The sequence below is a fragment of the Trachypithecus francoisi genome, unplaced genomic scaffold (assembly GCF_009764315.1).
Source record: "Trachypithecus francoisi isolate TF-2019V2 unplaced genomic scaffold, Tfra_2.0 Lachesis_group14, whole genome shotgun sequence".
Lineage (NCBI taxonomy): Eukaryota > Metazoa > Chordata > Mammalia > Primates > Cercopithecidae > Trachypithecus > Trachypithecus francoisi.
The window spans coordinates 13,025,164-13,045,875 of record NW_022681459.1 but is presented as its reverse complement, the minus strand read 5'-3'; the positions used below and the strand labels follow the sequence as shown (position 1 = coordinate 13,045,875).

Here is a 20,712-nt window from a genome sequence, read left to right as displayed (position 1 = left end):
CTTCTGTAGACATTGAAGGCTGACGTTAAGATAAAGAAGTTAACCCTGTCCTGTCTTGGAGAAGGTAGAAAGAGATGAGAATGAATACAATTCAGGATCTACTTCTGGTCTTTGATGAGGAATCAGTATACAGTCCTGGGAGGAAAGCCAGGTTAAGAGGCATGTGGAACTCTCAAACACATCACTGTGTCTGCCAACATAGATGATACACAGTAAGGTCACATCTTCATGGAAAGGATGGTAATTTCCAACACTACTGGAAGTCTGGAGTGGCTAAATAATCCATATAGTCAACTAGGAAGCAGCTAAAGAAATATCCTAGTTACCTAGGAAGCTTTCTGATTTCAAAAGGACATGAATACAAAGTAGAAGGAATCCACTCCCAAGGAAGGACATGAGAGTAGCTTAAAATGTGAGAATAATTTTAGGGGAATTTTAGGAGTTTGGTTATAGACTTATGTTCCCTCAAAATTCATATGTTGAAGCCCTAATCTCCGGTACCTTAGAACATGACTGTATTTGGGTAGGGCCTCTGAAGAGCTAATTAAATTAAGGTCACTGGGGTGGACCTTAATATAATCTGACTGGTATTCTTATAAGAGGAGGAGATTAGGACACACAGAGACACCAGAGGTACTTGTGCAGAGGAAAGAATATGTGGGGACTTAGCAAGGGTGCAGCCATCTGCAAGCCAAGGAGACCTCTGAGGATTCCAATCCTACCTGCACCTTGATCTCAGACTTTTCTGGAACTGTGAGAAAATAAATTTCTTGGTTTAAGCCACCCAGTCTGTGATATTTTGTTATGGCAGCTCTAGTAAACTAATACAGATTTTAAATGTCAACAAATGTCACTGTTTAAGCTTTGACAAAATTTTCTAAAGGAAAGCATAAAAGGTCATTTTCTTTCTTTTCAGAGCCTGATGATTGCGGGAGGGGTAAGCCAGCTGCATGGGGATCACCACGCAATACTCACGCAGGACAGAGAGAAAGTTGATCTCTTCCATTTCTTTTCCTTTCTTTTTTTTTTTCAGTTGAGTTGAATGATCTTCAAACTGCAAATGAAAGAACCATTGCTCATTGGAAATAAAGGCCAAAGATGAGTGACAGGATTATAGAATAAGTCTTAGCTGTTCTAAATCCAAGTCCTTACTTGTTATGTACCCCCACCCCCAAATTCATATGTTCAAGTCCTAACCCGACACTACCTCAAAAGGTGACCATATTTGGAGATAGGGTCAAATATGTGATTAAGGTTAAATGAGGTCATTAGCGTGGATCCTAACCCAATATCTGGTGTCCTTATAAGAAGAGGAGATTAGGACACAGTAAAACACAGAGGGAAGACTATGGGAGAATACAGGGAGAAGGTAGCCATCTGCAAGCCAAGGAGAGAGGCCTTAGAAGTAACCAACCCAGCCAACACCTTGATTTCAGACTTCCAACCTCCTGAAGTGTGAGGAAATACATTCCTGGTGTTTGATCCACCCAGTCTATGGTAAGTTCCGGCAGCCCAACAGGCTCATCTGGCTCAGACTTAACGATTGCTTTTGGTGATATTTATGGGGCGCAGATAACAGCCTAAACACAAGACGACAGAAATGTGGCCCAGCAGACTATGCATAAAATAGAACTGGGATATCTGGACCGATTGGAGTCTGCAGTGGGATGTGGTTACTAAAATAGTCAAATGCAATACGAGGCTCCAGGCAGAGTGGTGGGCAGCATCTCCCATGCTGCAGTAGTCAGAGCACATGTGGAGTACTGTCAAATGACACAGACAAACCAGAACACGTTTAGAGAATGGCCAAGGTGTGGAGGGAACCAGAAAATATGCCAATATACAACTGTTGAAGGAAGTGCCTGTTTTACCTTATGAAGAGGAGACTCTAGAGGAAGAAGCATGAAAACCACTGGCAAATGTGTAAAGATCTGAAGTGTGGAAAAGAATTATTCTGCTTGGTCACTGGGGATACAAGGATATCTCAGTGGGAGTTTAAAGGCGGGGGATGTGAGCTTTAAATGGGGTAAGAACATTCGAGTAACCAGAAATACCCAAAGATAGAATGCACAGTCTGGAGAGCTGGTGAATATCTCACAAATGGAGACACTGAAACCTAGGATGGGGATGCTGTTGTAGGAATTCCAGCAGATAAGTGGCTGTTGGTTCCTTCCCCAACTTAGCAGGATTCTAACTAGGGATGTTCCTGTATTCGGTGCTTAGAAGATCTGGAAGATACCTCAGGGCAGGAAATGGCATTAAATGCAGAACAGAGGTACTGACTGAGAAGCAAAAAGCCATCAGGATCTCTGAGTAGTGAAGGAACCGGGGAACATGCAGGCAATGTCCATCATTCTGACGCAATCAGCAGCAAATCATCTTCCCCCAGGAACATCTTGACCAGGGAATGTGTCAGTGTGGTGAATTTCAACAGTGGAAAGAGAAACTGCTAAATCTAAGAACTTTAATTTTTATAGATTATGATCTCATCTCTACAATTTTGAATTTCATGCTCAATAAAAGTCTCTTACTCTTAAACTAAAACTGCCTCCTCCTTCCCAGGGCTGACTTCACAGGCATGCAACCCTGGGAAGTCTTACAGGCCCTGCAGTGTGAGAAGCCCCTAAAATTCTTAATTTTTTTTTTTTTTTTTTTGAGACAGAGTCTCGCTCTATCGCCCAGGCTGAAGTGCAATGGCATGACCTTGGCTCACTGCAACCTCCGCCTCCCAGGTTCAAGCGATTCTCCTGCCGCAGCCTCCGGAGTAGCTGGGATTACAGGCATGAGTAACCACGCTCGGCTAATTTTTGTATTTTTAGTAGAGATGGGGGGTTTCACCATGTCGGCCAGGCTGGTCTAGAACTCCTGACCTCAGGTGATCTGCCCACCTGGGCCTCCCAAAGTGCTGGGATTACAGGCATGAGACACCAGGCCCAGCCTCAAAATTCTTAACTTTGAAACAAAGGGTCTCACATTTGCATTTTGCGATGGAATCTGCAAAATCTGTAGCTTTGGGCCACCTTTCTCTTTGCATTCAGATGCCTTCTTTTTTGCCTTATTGGCTCATGCAGATCTGGAACAAATAGGGAATTGCGGTGGCTTTCTGTGGTGTAGAAAGTGAACAACTGGGTTTGTCCTGTCACTTTAGGCTTTTCCCTGCTGTCCCAACTTCACGTCATTTACTTGCTGTTAGATTTGGGAGTTCATTAGTTTCACTTTCCTGATGTATAAACAGATAAATAGGAATAATAATAGTAACAGCCTCTTTGGCTTTCGTAGGAAGTAAAGGACATGAAGCATACAAACAAATACTGCATGACAACAAATATTTGCCCTTTTTTGTTGAGGACATTCAAAGGACATTCAGGGGTAAAAGTAATCCAAGGGTCAAGACTGAATGCCGAGTGCAGGGAAAGCCACAAGACAACATTTAGGGGAGCTGGTACAGAAATGACTTCCCAGGAAGGAAGTCTGAACCCCACTGGCTGAGCCATCCTTCCCGGGCCTAGGCACCCTTGTCAGCGGAATGAGCAGGGGAGAGAAGGCAGGCTGCAGTGCAGCCCTGGGAAGGCCAGAGCACTCCCTGGCTTCAGTCCTTCGCTCCAAGCCCTGTGTGGCTTGGTGACTAATGCTACTTCAGGTCAAGAGCAGGGGATACATACGGGCAGTTCTAGAGTATTCTAAACTATCTAGACACTAACTGGACAGTGGACGGTTTGTATTTAATCCAGGAGAAAGTGGCATGGCAGAAGGTTCATTTCTATAATTTAGGACAGACACAACGAAGAACAAGGGCAGAGTTTGAGGTCAGAAGTCCTCATTTACGGCGGTCGAATACGAATAATCTCTCCTAATTTTTCCTTCGTCCCCAACTCAGGCGGATGTTACATCCCTGCTTAACAACAACAACAAAAGACCCCCGCCCCCCGCAAAATCCACACTGACTGCCCCCTTTAACAAAACAAAACTAAAACAAACAAAAACACAAGAAAGAAACAAAACCCAAGCCCAGAACCCTGCTTTCAAGAAGAAGTAAATGGGTTGCCCGGTTCTTTGCCAGGTCCTGCGCCTTTCTCCTTTGGTTCGTTCTAAAGATAGAAATTCCAGGTTGCTCGTGGCTGCTTTTGACGTTGCGGGTTAAAAAATGAGGCTTTTGCTGCTCAACAAGCAAAGAAAATCCTATTTCCTTTAAGCTTCACTCGTTCTCATTCTTTTCGAGAAACGCCTGCCCCACCTCTCCAAACCGAGAGAAAAAACGAACTGCGGATAAAAACGCACCCTAGCAGCAGTCCTTTATACCACACCCCCGGGAGGCCTGCGGGGTCGGATGATTCCAGCTCACGGGGACGAGCGGGAGCGCTCCCGACTTTTCTAGAGCCCCAGCGTCCTAGGACTCACCTTTCCCTGATCCTGCACCGTCCCTCTCCTGGCCCCAGACTCTCCCTCCCACCGTTCCGGAAGCCCAGGTGGGCCGTCGGCCGGGGAGCTGAGGGGGGCGCGTGGAGTGCAGGCGACGCCTAGGGCGCTGCACCTGTGGGCGCGGGGCGCGGGCCCCTCCCGGCGCGAGCGGGCGCAGCTACCCGGCGGCGCCGCTAGGGGTCTCTCTCGAGTGCCGAGCGGGGTGGGCCGGATCAGCTGACTCGCCTGGCTCCGAGCCTCGCCGCCGCGCTCCTGCTCCGTCAGTTTCCTCGGCAGCGGTAGGCGAGAGCACCCGGAGCAGCGCGCGCGGGGGCCCCCGGAGACGGCGGCGGTGGCGCGGACAGAGAAAGGACGCGGCGGATCCCACTCGCACAGCAGCGCACTCGGTGCCCCGCGCAGGGTCGCGATGCTGCCCGGTTTGGCACTGCTCCTGCTGGCCGCCTGGACGGCTCGGGCGCTGGAGGTGGGTGCCGCGCCTCGGAAGGCGGGGGGGAGGCGGGCATGGCGGGGACCCGATCACCCCCAAAGACCATAACCCAAGTCTTTAATGCAGAGAAGCCGGGGGTCCGTCAAGGGGACCCCTCTCCTCTCTGCCCCCGCTTGCGGACGTCCAGGGCATCCTCGCTTTCGGCCCAGCCCTGCCCCAGGGACGCGCGCTCCGGCCCGCGGAGAGGGAGCAGGAGAGGCGCTGGGCTCCCTGGTTCCGCGCCAGCCAGGGGCGAGAAGGGGAGGGGACGACCCTGAGCCCAGACCCCGACTCAGTCCCTGCCTTGGAAGCGGGGTCCGGGGGAGGCGAGAGACGTTCAGATGGGAGGAAGGGGAAGGAGCACGTGGGAAAACCGAAAACGCAGCGTCCCTGAAGCCAGTCCTCTGCTCTTGAATCGTTGCCCTTTCCTTTCTCTTGGGCCCTGGGGAGGAGGAGGAGTCGGGACAGCCCGGGAAGCTAGGGGCCCCTCGCTTTTCCCTGCGTTCTTCGCCTCGTTTCACCTTCCCCTCTCACCCCCACCCCCCTTCCTTGTTCGAACCTCTTCTTTCGCGGCTGCTGGCGGCGGCCGCCTGGGTGCGACCCTAGCCCGAGCCGGCGCCGGGGTCGCGCACCGTCTCCCGCAGGCAAACTTTGTGCATTTCCGCGTCTCCCTTTTGTGTAAGTTGCGAGAAATGGGAGGGGAAACCCCGCACCTTCGCCAAGTCTGGACGTCCCGGGAGTTTGCTGGCACCCTAAGCTTCTGCCTGAGAGGCAGAAGGTCCCCGGGAACAAAAGCCGCGACACCCCGTCCTCACCGGCCCGGGCGCTCTGGGCTGAGTCGCGTTAGTCTCGGTGCGCCACCGAGGCTCCGGCCCGGCTCCCCGGCTGCGCGTCCGCCCTAGAGGGGGCAGAGACGCTGCCGGGGCCTCTGGAGGAGCCTTGGGGCCCCTCTGCTTCCCACCCTCGGATCACCTCTGACGCTTATTTCTCTGCTGGGCTGTAAAGTCCTTGGCGGGGAGGAAATAAGGAAATAAGGCGGAGGGTGTGCGTCTGGAAAGGGCAGTGGCGGATGGTGGGGAGGCACGGGCTCTGTCCTGTGCATCCAAGGAGGCGTTTGTCTTATTAAGGCGCGGCCTCTTCCCTAGCACCTCTGGGGACTCTGGGTTAGTTCCCCTGGGGGCACAGGATGCTGGGGAGGGTCCGAAGGGTCTTTTTTTTAGGGTGCAGATAAAAGGATTGAATTGAGTGAAGATTAAGACGGAGAAGATGGCGCCTCTGCAGTGCAGCAAAGAAAAGCTGTGTGGAGGCTGCAGCCTAGTGAAATCCACCCACCACTAGGTGTATAACAAGTCTTCCCCATTCATCCAACTCTCGAACATTCAGCTAACGCCTGTGCACAATGACTGTTTTTCTTTACATCTAAAGATGCTTAGAAGTTGTTTGCATGACAGTTGGGCCAGAGAAGGTTGTATTTCACTTCGGTTGGGTTCCTGTTTGGCATCTTAACCATTTGCAACCTTCCCTCCCCTTTTTTTCCCCTCCTTTCCCCCAACCTCCTAGTAATTTTCCAAAAGAAAAAAAGCAATTTCCGGACAGATGTTTTCCTGAGGCTGTATAGACTATCACACCATTACGGTTTTTTAGTTCATAATTTGCAAGGTCATTGAACTTTTTTCCCTTCTGATTTTTACCCACAAGTGGCTCAGGAATCACCTTAGGACTAATTAAGACAGGTTGTTTTAAGAGTTAAAGAATTTCGTTTTCCATGTTTTAAAAAAATGCTCTTAACTAAGATAATTCTGATTTCTCTCATGACTTACATTTATTTGTAGAATTATTCCCGTTTTCCTGAATGGTCTTAGTACAAATTAAAAACCGTATATTTAAGAAATTAAAAGCATATTATAACCTTATTTTTGAAGCTTTAGTCAAAACCTAAATATGTAACTTTGTTGAGCAGTATTTCTGTATAAAAAGAGGAAGCATGTAGGCAGATTCGAATTTAGTTTTTGGTCTGTTTAATTGCATTAATTTGCTGTTTCTGCCATCTTTTGGGAGCTTTTCACTAGCTGTTAACTCCTTTAAAGGTTGGAGGTGAGAGTCACGTTATTCCATTTTGCAAAGTGTTGATAGAAGGGTAGGTAATTCAGTCTACTGAGGTTTGAGAGTGGTTTATCTGGCCCTATCTGTGTCCACTGAAAAGATGTAATTACGAGTTGACTCTCTTTTATAGAGCTTAGAAAATAGGTCTGCTGCAGGTGGCTGTAAAAAAGAAATGAATAAGGGCAATGATAATGGGGCCTTGGCTTGCAGGGGAAACAGGTTATTATCTGGGTGGATGACTTTGGCTGATATGTTGATAGAGGTGTGAGTTTAACAAACCCTAATCTATATGATGTTTCACTACTCTAATATTTATTTATTTTTAAATCTAGCTTCCTCTTAAGTTTTATTTCCCTCTCTTGAGGGTTTAACCTAGTCACAATCATCTTACCTTTGTGTTAGTGCTAATTTATAGTTTATGGAAACCTACTGCTACTGACTAGTACCTCCCTAAAGGTAGAAGCCCACACACAGAATAGTAAAGCTCAGGTTTAATGGTGATCTGTAAGGAGTCATGGTTCTTGCTAATCGGTAAGAAACCATGATAACTGGCAGACTGCAGAAGCTTTTCTCTTGTCACTGTAACCAGCAGCGGCTCCTGAACGACACTTGCAAGGCTATTAGTACTGCGGAGAAGTTGCTAAATGGAATAACACTGGTCCTGACTGAGGAAATGAAAAGGAACATGCAAGTTCTCAAGGTTAAATGAGGAATAACTGATTCAAAAAAATTAAAAAAAAATAAAAGTGATCAACTGAATATTGGCTTGAAGGAATGGGAGAGGTTATCTTTATGTTGTCTTGTTGCTAGAGGATCTCTATTTTATGTTACTGTTTTTTGCATACTAGAGTCTTCTGCAGATACTTGTATGCATGTAGTCAGTCATTCTGGAAATAAGCATAGCTATTACTTGTGTTTCACATGGCCACTAAACTATCATTGAGAAATGCATTAAATTCAGTAGAAATGTACATTGTTTCTGCAAATTGCCTTGAGAATCTTACAAAGCATGTTTCATTAATACATTTCTTTTAAAATCTCTATCAATCACAAATGTAAGGATCAACCTGTGCAGATGCATTTTAAATGTAAAGCTTCCAGAATGTAAGGTTTAGTTTGACTGCATACCTTATTACCTCCCCTTCCCTCCTCCCTCCCCTTACTGCCAGGAAGTTTGCAGGGTAAATAAAACATGCACATGATAACAAAACAAAGTGGAATGTACTAAAATACCAAAAGGAAAATACAGATTAAGTATACTGAGTAAATATGTTACAGAGAAAACTTCCTGTATTTAAAAACTATAGGAATAATGGGATGAGATAATAGATAATCCTGGAGCATTTCCTGGTAGTGAATTTCCAGCCAGGTTTGTATCCCAGGTCTGGGGATTTGAGGTTAAGTTTTTGCATATACAATATGTGTTTACATTCCTCTCTGCCTCTCCCAGACAGACACACACACACACACACATACACATCTGTCTGACTGTCTCTCTCTCTTTCTCTCACTTGAGTGACAGATGCTGTTGCAGGGTACTTTCAAGAGGAGTAGGGAATTCGAAATAAGGAGTTGAGAGGTCAAAGGTAAGGGGCTGAATGCAGGACCAGAGAGCTTCAGTAGCATCACAAAGTGATTCCCTGAGTGGCAACGAGGAGGATAGGGAAAAAATCATATTTTCTGTTTGTGTTTTTTGTCTGGTGGCTTTCAACCTCTCTCTGTTTCACTTGACTATGCTTGATTATGAAATCTTTTTTTTCTTTTTTAATTTAAAGATCTCAACTGGCTTTGTTGTGATTCTACATTCAGGCAACACTATTCCATAAAATAGTATAAATGTTCCTATGAGTTGAACAGAGGAGATTGGCTTTGTAGTCAGAAAAGGGCTGAAGAAAACAGAAAAATCTTTTCCTTTTCATCGTGAGAGCTCAGATGCAAATGTATGGAGTGGGGATGGATGGGAAATGCTGTCACCCTGTGGGTCTCACAGCCGGTGTACAGATACACCCTCATGAGTGGGTGGGGGAAGACAGAAGGTGGTAGGGGAAGGAATGAGCACACCCCAGAATGAGTAGCAAGTTTAATCAATAAAATACGTATTTCTTTTTTTTATTGTTGTATAAGAAGAAAGGCAGACAGAACTCAAACCCTGAAGCTGATTTGGCAAGTGAAAACTTAGTAAAGGGGGAAATGTTACGTAACTATTTCTTCAGTTTAGTGTGGATAGCTTAAGAAATAACCGGTACTGTGAGGACAGCATTTTTCTTGGAAAAAAAGTTTGGCAAATTTTCCTCTTTAATCTTGGTTAATAGATACGCTTGACCGGTACCTCTTTAGAAGTAGAAATCTAGCAAAGACTGGAGTACAATGATTGCTCTAGGAATAAATTCACATATTTAAATTTAACAGCCTGGATATGTTCATCAATTAATAACTTCATGAAAAAGGGATGCTGAATAGATTAGAGAGCTGACTATTCCAAGAGGGCCACATGAAGTCTCAGATTCACATGTATTAATTAAATCTGCTGAAATCGAAACCTAAGATATTTTCTGTAGGTTTATTTTGTGTGGCTGCATGTTGAAGAAACATGCAATACAGAATTAACTTGAACCTGGTGAGAGTGGTAGAGTCTCACCAAAGAAGGTAGTTAAAATGGGGAAGATGAGAGGTTTTTAAAAATCTCACCTCTATAGAAAGAACCAGAGTTATTCTCAATTTATAATGTTGATTTTGATGCCAGGCATGATGTTAGGCCGATAACACTGAGTCATTGAGTGTTCTCAGGTGTGTAGAGAAGGTGGCATTGCACACTAATCAAGAGAGTTTGGACCAGGGCAGGAACGCATGGGTATAAATTCTGTCTTTGTCTCTTTTGAGCTAGTGTCCATGGGCAAGTTTCTGTGCCTCAGTTTTTTCCTTTGTTAAATGGGATGAGTATTTCTAGTTATTGAGGATCGAATTAATATCTATGTTAAATGCTTGAAACAGTGTGTGAGTTAATATGTATGTAACCTGATGGCATAGCATAAACACTGTGTGTTTGTTACTGCTAGTATGTATGGTGATGACGATGATGTACAATGAGTATATATGTAAGTTTCCCGCATAGTTGAAAGTTAAAAATCTATATGATGTTTCACTTATTGACAAATTAATTTACTTACTGGCCAATTAAGACTATTGCAGGAAATTGGCAGATCGTTGTCTATGAGTTTGATCAAAATTTAAAAAGCACATGGTGTCTCAGATACAATTTTTAGAATACATGTTATAAAATTTCGTTTATTAAATATGTATTGTGTATTTTGATCGGTTTTTTGAAAAATGAAAATAATTCATGCTCATTGAAAAATTTAAAACAGTACAGAAATGTGCAAAAAGCATAAGCATTTTTTACACAAATGGGAAAGACCTAGTTTTTTTTTTCTTTTTTTCCACATAACATGGATGTAGACCATTTTAATTTTTTAATTTTTTATTTTTTTGGAGACAGAATCTCGCTGTGTCACTCAGGCTGGAGTGCAGTGGCACAATCTCAGCTCACTGCAATCTCTGCCTCTCAGGTTCAAGTGATACTCCTGCCTCAGCCTTCTGAGTAGCTGGGATTACAGGCCCTCACCACCACGCCCAGCTAATTTTTATATTTTTTTAAGTAGGGATGGGGCTTCACCATGTTGGCCAGGCTGATCTCAAACTCTTGACCTCAAGTGATCCGCCCACTTCGGCCTCCCAGAGACCTATTTTTAATGTTGTACACACTGACAGCTTGCCACAGATGTCTAATATTGAGCAAGTTTATACACTGGCTTGATTATTAACTATTAGTTGGCTATCAGCTATTTGCAAGGAACTGTGAACAAGCTTGGTTTAGTTTTTAGCAGAATCTTTGCTAGCAAAAATGAATAAATAGGCTTTGCCAATCAGGGTAGAAGTGGAAGATTTCAAATGCCAGCAAAAGAATTTTGGTCCTACTATGGATCCTTGAAGTTATGTTCACCCAAGGACAGGGAAACCAAAAAGCAGATTGCTTGAGAATGCTGCATTTCTCTAAGAAGTCAGTTTCAAAATAAAATGAATTTGTATAACCAGCCGTGTTATGGCTGTTACATCTTTAAAACTTTATAGTGATCTGCTGTTTAATTGAAATTATATATGTATTTTTAAAATCAGCATATGTTGCTCATAAAATAAAAGGTTTTTAGCTTCAAAAGCAGGCTAAGGATATTTGAAAGCCTTGAGTGTAGGAAACTGGTGATACTGAGGTTAAATTATGATTAACACAGTGAAAAATCAAGAAGCAGAGTCCCAAAGAATTTACACGGGTTTTTGTGAACCAGCTCACGTAATTATAATTGTCCTGTCCAACCAAAGACAAGAAGACAAGAAATGGGTTCAAGTATGAGAATGTGTAATGACAGAAGCCATATTTGTAATAAACATCCTGTTTACAGTAGATGCAGTGAGGAGTGAATAAGATGGTTTCAGAAGCAGGAGTGGAGGGTCTGTGAGCAGGGATGAGGAATAAAGAGGACAAACATTTTGGAAAAGGCGAAAGATGAATAAGCCTGTTTTGTAAATGAATGGATCCTGATGAATGAAGTGCAGATTCCTTAAGGTCTTATTAATGATGGACCCAAAACAGTGTTTGAATCTCCTAATTTCCAGATGGTTCCTCTCTTTTTTCTTCACAAATTCAGAAGGTTTTCTTATGAGAAATTGATTCAACAAGAATAATTGTCATTCTTTTGTTTTTTGGTGATTTTTTTTTTTTTCTGGAAACTAACTGAGTCTCACTGTGTCACCCAGGCTGGAGTGCAGTGGCGTGATCTTGGCTCACTGCAACCTCTGCCTCCCGGGCTCAAGCAATTCTTGTGCCTCAGCCTCCCGAATAGCTGGGTTTACAGGCATGTGCCACCACGCCTGGCTAACTTTTTTATTTTTTTAGGAGAGACAGGGTTTGACCACATTGGCCAGGGTGGTCTTGAACTCCTGACTTCAAGTGATCCACCCACCTAGGCCTCCCAAAGTGCTGGGATAATAGGCGTGAGCCACTGCACCTGGCCAATTTTTTGGTGATTTTGATAGGAATTTTTTTTTTGGCCTGATTCTTTTTTTGAGAGAATCTAATAATTTGTCTCTTATCTAATAATTTGGCTTTCATTAGCTTCCAGAAAGCCACATACTATCTTCATTGAAAAATGTAAGGCATCCTAGGTGATAGAGACTGATAAATTACTTTTCAGCCATAAAGGATGCTTATGAGAATAAGAGATCTGTTGAATAAAGAAAAGTCATTTGTATTAAGTGAAGAAATGCGTCATTACTCCTGTTGCTTTGCTAAATTTCAAACCTTTAATGACCAATAAATTTTGACTCCATGGAGATATTTTACAGAAGAAAAATGAGCGGTTTAATCCTACCGTTGAGATAGACTTACGTGTTTTAGACCTGCTCCTCACCTTAAGTTACTACAAGCTCATTTGTTTAGTTTTTCCTTGTCTTGTGTGTGCTTGTTACTTCACAGTAAAAATAGTGAGGCAACATAAATTTTACTTTTAAGAGAAAGTAAAGAAAATGGCATTATCCATTAAAGGCTGATTCATCTTAAAAAAAGGACTTGTTATATCTACTCCTACTATTGGATGAATTTTCAAAAGCGCAATGATATTGTGTTTGGTTTTGTTTATTTGTTTTCAGGACAAGGCCTCACTCTGTCACCTAGGCTGAAGTGCAGTGGTGTGATCTGTAACTGTGGCCTCCTGGGTTCAAGCCATCTTTCTGCCCCAGCTTCCAGAGTAGCTGGGACTACAGGCACCTGCCACCACATCTAATTTCTTAAATGTTTTGTAGAGATGGGGTCCCCACTATGTTGCCCAGGCCGATCTTGAACTCCTGTGCTCAAGCTATCCTCCTGCCTCGGCCTTCCAAAGAGATAGATTACAGATGTGAGCTATTGTGCCTGGCCAACGTTGTTTTTATAAATATCATTACCCAGTTATTTTGTTTATAATTGAGTTGATAGGCTCATAGAATAAAGATGGGTAAGCACTGTTTCTTAACCATATTTATTGATTTTTTTCATCTTTTAAAAAATCCTCATCTACTTCAAAGATTAAGCCTTTAAAACTGATGCAAAGTTTTTGAAGTCTCAGCTTCAGTCTTCAGAGACTAACATTAAAACCCATCATATGAAAAGTCATATGTAATAGCAAATATTCTCCATCCTGATGCTCTCAATTGCTTATTATGGTTTAACACGAATATAATTTTGTCATTACAGTAAATTAGTTTGAGGATATAACTGAAGAGTACCTAAGAAACTCCCAAAGAAATGTGAAAATATGCAGACTAATTATTCTAAGAATAATTAATCAGATACTTACATATTAAATTGATTAGTAATTTAAAATTAAAACCAAATTTCTTTAGAAATTCGCTTATTTTTATACACAAAGAAACCTAGATTCTTACGGGTACAACCAAGAAAGGTTCACTCCTTCATTTCACAAATATTTTCAAGGTCCTTGTCCCCAGGCGGGTAGACAGAATAAAAAGGAAGAAGGAAGTGACTTGGGAAAAATTGAGTTGGATAAGGAATATAAGAGAATGCTACGTAGAAGGATGTGTGTTGTGAATGTGATACTTACTGTAGTGTTGTCAAAGTTCTCTGATCATTTCACTACGTGAAGGTAAACTTAAGATATCTGGGGGCAGGAACTATATATATTTACTGTAACGTAAAAGAATAATTGTAGACAGGAGATCTACTTTGGGTGATTAAATGTTGAAAACAAATGGGGGAGAGAATTTAGTATTGATTGTGATCACACACTTTTCTGTACAGTAATTTGTTTGATCACTCATGATAATGCCTTACATTTTATATATGAGTGCTCTAGAAATTCTATGTTGTGGTGATAAAGAATTACGTTCAGATTAAAGATTCGAACAGCCGTGGGACCTTCTCTTACGTTTAAGAAATTGTGAACAAGCATGGAAAGAAGATTAAAGCCTTTTAAATAAGATTCATTTTTTTTTCAGCCTCTTTTTGGAACATTTTATTGTGAAAAAGTTTCATAAATACTGTCAATAACTTTATCATGTTCAGTCATTTGCAACTGTATTTCAGAAATTCAGTTGGCCTGCAAAAAAATTGCCTCATTCTTGAAATATTTCATCCATGCCCTGATTGATTGGGACACTTTCAGTAGAGGGTGCCTAGAAATAATTTTGTGTGAAGAGGATAGTAGAGTCTAGAAAGAAAATGTGTATTGGAATTAAATTGAGTGGCATCAAAATGAAAATTTCCCTGTCATTGTCTCTTTTTTTGGCTCCTTTTTTGGCCATTTTACAGCTAGTGTTTACTGTTACGAGGATCAAAATTGGCCCTTTAAAAAAATATTGTGAATTCTATTACCTCTGTTATCTAAAAGAATTGTATTTTTCAATTTGAAGGGCTTGAAGCCAGTACCACTACCTACCATTAACTTGACAGGCATTGAAAATCTAATTGAGGTCATTATGATTAGCCTTGTATCTTGCTAGTGTTTTCTCAATCTTATTTTGAATGTTTTGTGTCAAGTGTTAAATCCTCTTATACCACAGAATCCAGAAAATTTTATTTTTATTTTATTTTATTTTATTTTATTTTATTTTATTTTTTTTTGAGACGGAGTCTCGCTCTGTCGCCCGGGCTGGAGTGCAGTGGCCGGATCTCAGCTCACTGCAAGCTCCGCCTCCCGGGTTTACGCCATCCTCCTGCCTCAGCCTCCCGAGTAGCTGGGACTACAGGCGCCCGCCAGCTCGCCCGGCTCGTTTTTTTGTATTTTTTTAGTAGAGACGGGGTTTCACTCTTAGCCAGGATGGTCTCGATCTCCTGACCTCGTGATCCGCCCGTCTGGGCCTCCCAAAGTGCTGGGATTACAGGCTTGAGCCACCGCGCCCGGCCCAGAAAATTTAAATCCAACAAAAGTAAACCGAATATAAAAATTCTGTGGTTGTCTGTTCTTGGCTAACCCATAGGGTGATTGAACGCAAAGGCAGCTTACAGCACTGCTGCTATTTGTGGAGGGTTTCACTTTTAAGAGTACATCTGAGACAAAATTGCAATTTTGGAATCACTCTTTCCTGCTTGTTCAGTGAAATAGGAGAGGGGGGAATTCCTGAGGGAAGCTGGGAGATTTCCAGGTGATGATAGAGCAGCCATGTGAGTATTTGGCTGAAACAAAGTCTGTTGGACAGAGGTGGCCTTAACACTGAGTATCAATCAGCATGGCCATTAGAACTGTCCAGGACAAACATAATGAATGTTGTGGGGGCAGAGAGGTTATACTTAAATGAACAAAATAGGAGGCTGACTTTCTCTCTTTCTTGGTAGTTCCTTTTTTTGTATTTGCTATTTGGATATTTCACTTCACTTTTGTGAGCTAGACTCAAAGGTTAAATTTATGTCATTGTGAATATTCTGGATCATATTGTAGGGACACAGATGGGAAGCATCCGTTCAGTTTATTGGGAGTATTTATGTGCATGTATTTTTTATTGTATTTATTGATTTAATAGCCGATGAGATGAGAAAAAAATTAGTGTCTTTTCGTTGAACAGAAAAAGACATTGGATGCTTTCTTTTTTTTTTTTTTTTTTTTTTTTTTAAGCGGAGTCTCGCTCTGTCGCCCGGACTGGAGTGCAGTGGCCGGATCTCAGCTCACTGCAAGCTCCGCCTCCCGGGTTTACGCCATTCTCCTGCCTCAGCCTCCCGAGTAGCTGGGACTACAGGCGCCCGCCACCTCGCCCGGCTAGTTTTTGTATTTTTAGTAGAGACGGGGTTTCACTGTGTTAGCCAGGATGGTCTCGATCTCCTGACCTCGTGATCCGCCCGTCTCGGCCGTTTACTATCACATGTGAAGTTATTCAGATTTACAAAGCAGTCTGACATGTTAACTTCACTGTTTGTTTGCTCCTTTCTATCAGAGGTTGAATACAAAGCCAAGCCAAGCCAAGCCCATGATTCTTCTGCGAGCAGATGAGGGGGAAGGTTCAATGCAGGATGTTTCACTGAGTATTTGGATTGTGCATTCACCTGTTATGTCTCTACTGCAAGTTTTCTCAGGGCATTTGTGATTGACTTATGTGATGTTGACACTGATTTGGAGTTAAGATGTTTAAAAAAGTATTAATTTATGGCCTGGCGCAGTGGCTCACGCCTGTAATTCCAGCACTTTGGGAGGCAGATGCGTGTGGATCACGAGGTCAGGAGATTGAGACCATCCAGGCTAACATGGTGAAACCCCATCTCCACTAAAAATACAACAAATTAGCCGGGCGTGGTGGCGCCACCTATAGTCCCAGCTACTCGGGAGGCTGAGGCAGGAGAATGGCGTGAACCCGGGAGGCGGAGCTTGCAGTGAGCCGAGATCACGCCACTGCACTCCAGCCTGGGCAACAGAGCTAGACTCCGTCTCAAAAAAAAAAAAAAAAAAAATTTACTATCTCACTGTTTCTCTTATTTTGAATTTTTGAAATTATCATTCATTTTATGGACATATACTGCAAGGATTCTGTGTTTCGTTTATGACAGGAGATAAGAATCTGGGTGGAGCTGTGAGTAAATGGAAAGGTAGCTCAGTCTGTGCCTTGAGGAATTCGCAGTCCAGTGTGGGAAGAAAGAGGCGGAGAAATAATTAGGTGCAGTGTGCCAAAGGCTGTAATAGAGGAGGTACAAACTCTTCCCAGAGAAAGCAGGCAGCATTTGAACTAGGTTTCAAGGATGCGTGAAGGTGAACTGGGGTGTGGAGGGCTTCCCAGACAGAAAAAACAGCGAGGGTGTAGAGTTTCAAAGGAGGAAACCCAGGGATAAATAAGTGAGAGAGACAGTGGGAGATTATACATTTTGGATGCCCTTAATGAGTTTGAACTTCATTTTCTTAGCAATGGAGTACTTTTAAATGTTTGTAAAATGGGGACGAGGCATTGATGACCGTGGTTCATTTAGGTTTGTAGAAGTCCTTTTCAATGTCTGCTTAATCTCATGGGCCAGTTAGTGACACCTCGACGCAAGGGAGCGTGTAAATGTGCGCTATTAGCTGGGAGCACTGCCATCAGAAATAACATTTCCGGCTCTCTTCGTAAGGATAAAGGACAGGTAGGATATTGGGTAACAACTGACATTCTGGGATGTAGAAGAAATACAGTACCATAAAGGGATAGAGGAACATGGGTAGACTTAACGTTCTGAACCAAAGCAAAGATTCTCCATGAGCGATTAGAGTAGGCTTTTGGGATTTGCTTACCTTCCCTTATCTGCTAGCCAGCCACACAGGAAGCACATCTTTGTGGACTGATAGAGGAGGAGGTAGGAAATGCTTTCTCATTTTTATGGTAGAAACAGCCAAGAGCTGAGCTTTCATTCTGGCTGAGGGAACTCAAGATGGTTCAGACTTGCATTCCTGGGAAAGGCTTCCAACCAGAGTGAGGAACAAAGGGATCATTTCTGTGGCCCTGTGTGGATAGCAGTGGCAGTCGGCTTACTCTCCCTGTTGGTTAACTATCTTTCGTTTGATCTAGAGACTTCCTCAAAGCAATTTTGTTGTGCTTGTTCTTTGAAAGCAACAGCAGACAAAACAAGCTTTGAGGTTTTTAGAAAAGAGCTTAATACTGACCACCTCTTTTGAGCTAGATCTGTCTGTCATGCTGAACCTCTTTTCTGTAGCTGCATAGCTTTTCAGATCTGTTTATGCTTGCTGGTGTTATTGAAACAGAATGGGAAGATCTCTGAAAAAAGGAACATTGATCTTAATAAATTTATGTCAGTAAGCATGGGACTGCCATTTTAAAATTTATTTTAATTCCTTACCTATTTTCTTGTTCATTTCAGTTATTCTAGAAGTGATGAAATGAATATATGTCACAGAAAGTATGCGATAAAATCAAGATGTGGGGAAAACTTGTAGTTCTGAGTAGGCCTGATAGAATCATCACTGTTAGGGAGTATTTGGAGGTTTTGTAGTAGGGATTTTGTCTTCCCTTAAATATTTATTTGAAATATGTTCCAATAGTTTGACATATTACAGGATCTGTCTTAAAGAAATGTCTAAAATATGATTCCTCAGAAGCTGCTCTTAGTTTTATTTTCTGCTGTTGGTTTTATTTTCTAACATTTCATTTTGATCCCGCAGTTTTAAGCGTAATCAAAAAGGCCGGGCGCGGTGGCTCACACCTGTAATTCCAGCACTTCGGGAGACTGAGGTGGGTGGATCACTTGAGGTCAGGAGTTCAAGGCCAGTCTGGCCAACCTGGTGAAACCCCATCTCTACAAAAAATACAAAAATCAACCGAACGTGGTGGTGCATGCCTGTAGTCTCAGTTACTTGGGAGGTTGAGACAGGAGAATCATTTGAACCCAGGAGGCAGAGGTTGCAGTAAGCTGAGATCATACCACTGCATTCCAGCCCGGGCAACAGAGCCAGACTCTGTCTCCAAAAAAAGAGTAATCAAAAAGCTAGATTATTTAAATCTTGGCATGTCTTCTTTAAAAAATGTTAAACTGTCAGGAAAATTATCACTTCTGAATACCACCTTCAGAAAAACACATGAAAATTTGTGCGTGTGTCAAATAGTTGATCTATGAAAATTAGAGTAGTTATCAGATGTGTTTGAATGTATATTTCTGTCATATTACATTGGTCATATTTTTAGATTATACTTTTTTTCACCCGTGAAGCCCATGTAGGTAAGTTTGAAAATTTTCTTTAATTATATTAGAATTTGAAAATTAAATAAATCTCCTTTAATTCATGCATAATTTTCTAATAGTCATATAGTTTGTATTATATAATTTGAGAAACTTGCTTCTAAAAAATTGTCTGCCAAAGAATGTATATTTCTGAATTCTGTTCTGCTTTCATATATCTGAAAATATTTGAGCTATCATAACTGGCTATGCTTCAAACCCAGTCTGAAATGGGTGGCCTTTTCTGGCTTTGGATTGCAGAGCTGTTGGCTGTAGCTTGCTGTATCTGATTTAAAATAGTCATTAGTTGATTTTGCGGGCAGTTAGATGTATACCTTTGCATAAAGTCATTGAACTGAAAAAGTTGGCACTGCAAGAATATGGTGTGAGAAAAGAGAACTTGAGTACTCACTTTCATCTCACCTGAATCTTATTAATATTTTATTTATTCATATCTGTTGTATTTTTAAGTAAATAAACTCTCTAGAAACTATCTCTGCTGCCGGGCGCGGTGGCTCAAGCCTGTAATCCCAGCACTTTGGGAGGCTGAGACGGGCGGATCACGAGGTCAGGAGATCGAGACCATCCTGGCGAACACGGTGAAACCCCGTCTCTACTAAAAATACAAAAACTAGCCGGGCGAGGCGGCGGGCGCCTGTAGTCCCAGCTACTCGGGAGGCTGAGGCAGGAGAATGGCGTAAACCCGGGAGGCGGAGCTTGCAGTGAGCTGAGAACTGGCCACTGCACTCCAGTCCGGGCGACAGAGCGAGACTCCGCCCCAAAAAAAAAAAAAAAAAAAAAAAGAAACTATCTCTGCTTCTTTGGTCATTTAAAATACATTAAACAAACTAATACAGATTGCAAAAATTGGTTTCAATGTTCCTAGCTAGATATCGATGAAATAAAAATGTGGTCTATTCATATGAGTTCCTTTTAGTTATTCCTACTAATATCAGATGTGTTTTTAAAAATGGGAGATTATAATCTTTTATGAAGTAAGATAAGTTATTACTTTAAATATATATTCAATTCATAGAAAACAAAATAGGCTACAAGCGCCTGCATAAAGGCACATCCACTTAGGATTATCGTTAAGGCCTACATGATAATTAGGATTCAGTCATAGCGTAAATGAAGTGATATCAATTTTTTTTTTTTTTTTTTTTGAGACTGAGTCTCGCTCTGTCGCCCAGCCTGGAGTGCAGTGGCACACTCTCGGCTCACTGCAAGCTTCGCCTTCTGGGTTCATGCCATTCTCCTGCCTCAGCCTCCTGAGTAGCTGGGGCTACAGGCACCCGCCACCACGCCTGAATAATTTTTTTTTGTATTTTTAGTAGAGACAGGGTTTCACTGTGTTAGCCAGGATGGTCTCAATCTCCTGACCTTGTGATCTGCCCGCCTGGGCCTCCCAAAGTGCTGGGATTACAGGCATGAGCCACCGCGCCCGGCCAGATATCAATTATTTTTAGACCCAATGATATCTGCTGTTGATTTATTGTTGGTGCACAAAATAAGAAAACAAAAGCATGGTTTTAAAACAGCCCTTTATACATTTAATATGGAAATGGTAGTCTCCAGGTCTGTATTCCATACAGGATCCTGGGCTCATTTCATCTGCGAATTCCTCTGGGCTTCATGCATGCCCAGGTCTGACTTTAGAGCAGAATTATCCAATAGAGGTATAATGGGACCGTTAGATCTAATTTAAAGTTTTCAGGTAGCCACATAAAAAAATAAGCAGATGAAATTAATTTTAGTATGTCACTAAATTCAAAATGTTATTTCAACAGGTGGTCAATATAAAAGCTATTTATGAAATACATTATTTTTTCATATTATGTCTTCAAAATTTTCACATTTCACATATTTATTTTTTATTTTATTATTATTATTATTTTTGAAACGGAGTCTCACTCAGTCGGTCGCCCAGGTTAGAGTGCAGTGGCACCAGCTTGGCTCACTGCAACCTCCACCTCCCAGGTTCAAACAATTT

At 42.4% G+C, this 20,712-nt stretch overlaps 1 protein-coding gene across 6 annotated transcripts in view; it reads left to right on the top strand.

Moving 5' to 3' along the window:
- The first annotated feature begins 4,369 nt into the window (after positions 1–4,369).
- APP (amyloid beta precursor protein) overlaps positions 4,370–20,712 on the top strand; it is a 288,984-nt gene continuing 272,641 nt past the window's right edge. For all 6 annotated transcript variants that reach the window (XM_033232229.1, XM_033232228.1, XM_033232227.1 and 3 more), the window contains exon 1: positions 4,370–4,882. In XM_033232229.1, the coding sequence (XP_033088120.1) occupies positions 4,826–4,882 (57 nt within the window). In that variant the 5' untranslated portion in view covers positions 4,370–4,825. The remainder of the gene's footprint in view (positions 4,883–20,712) is intronic.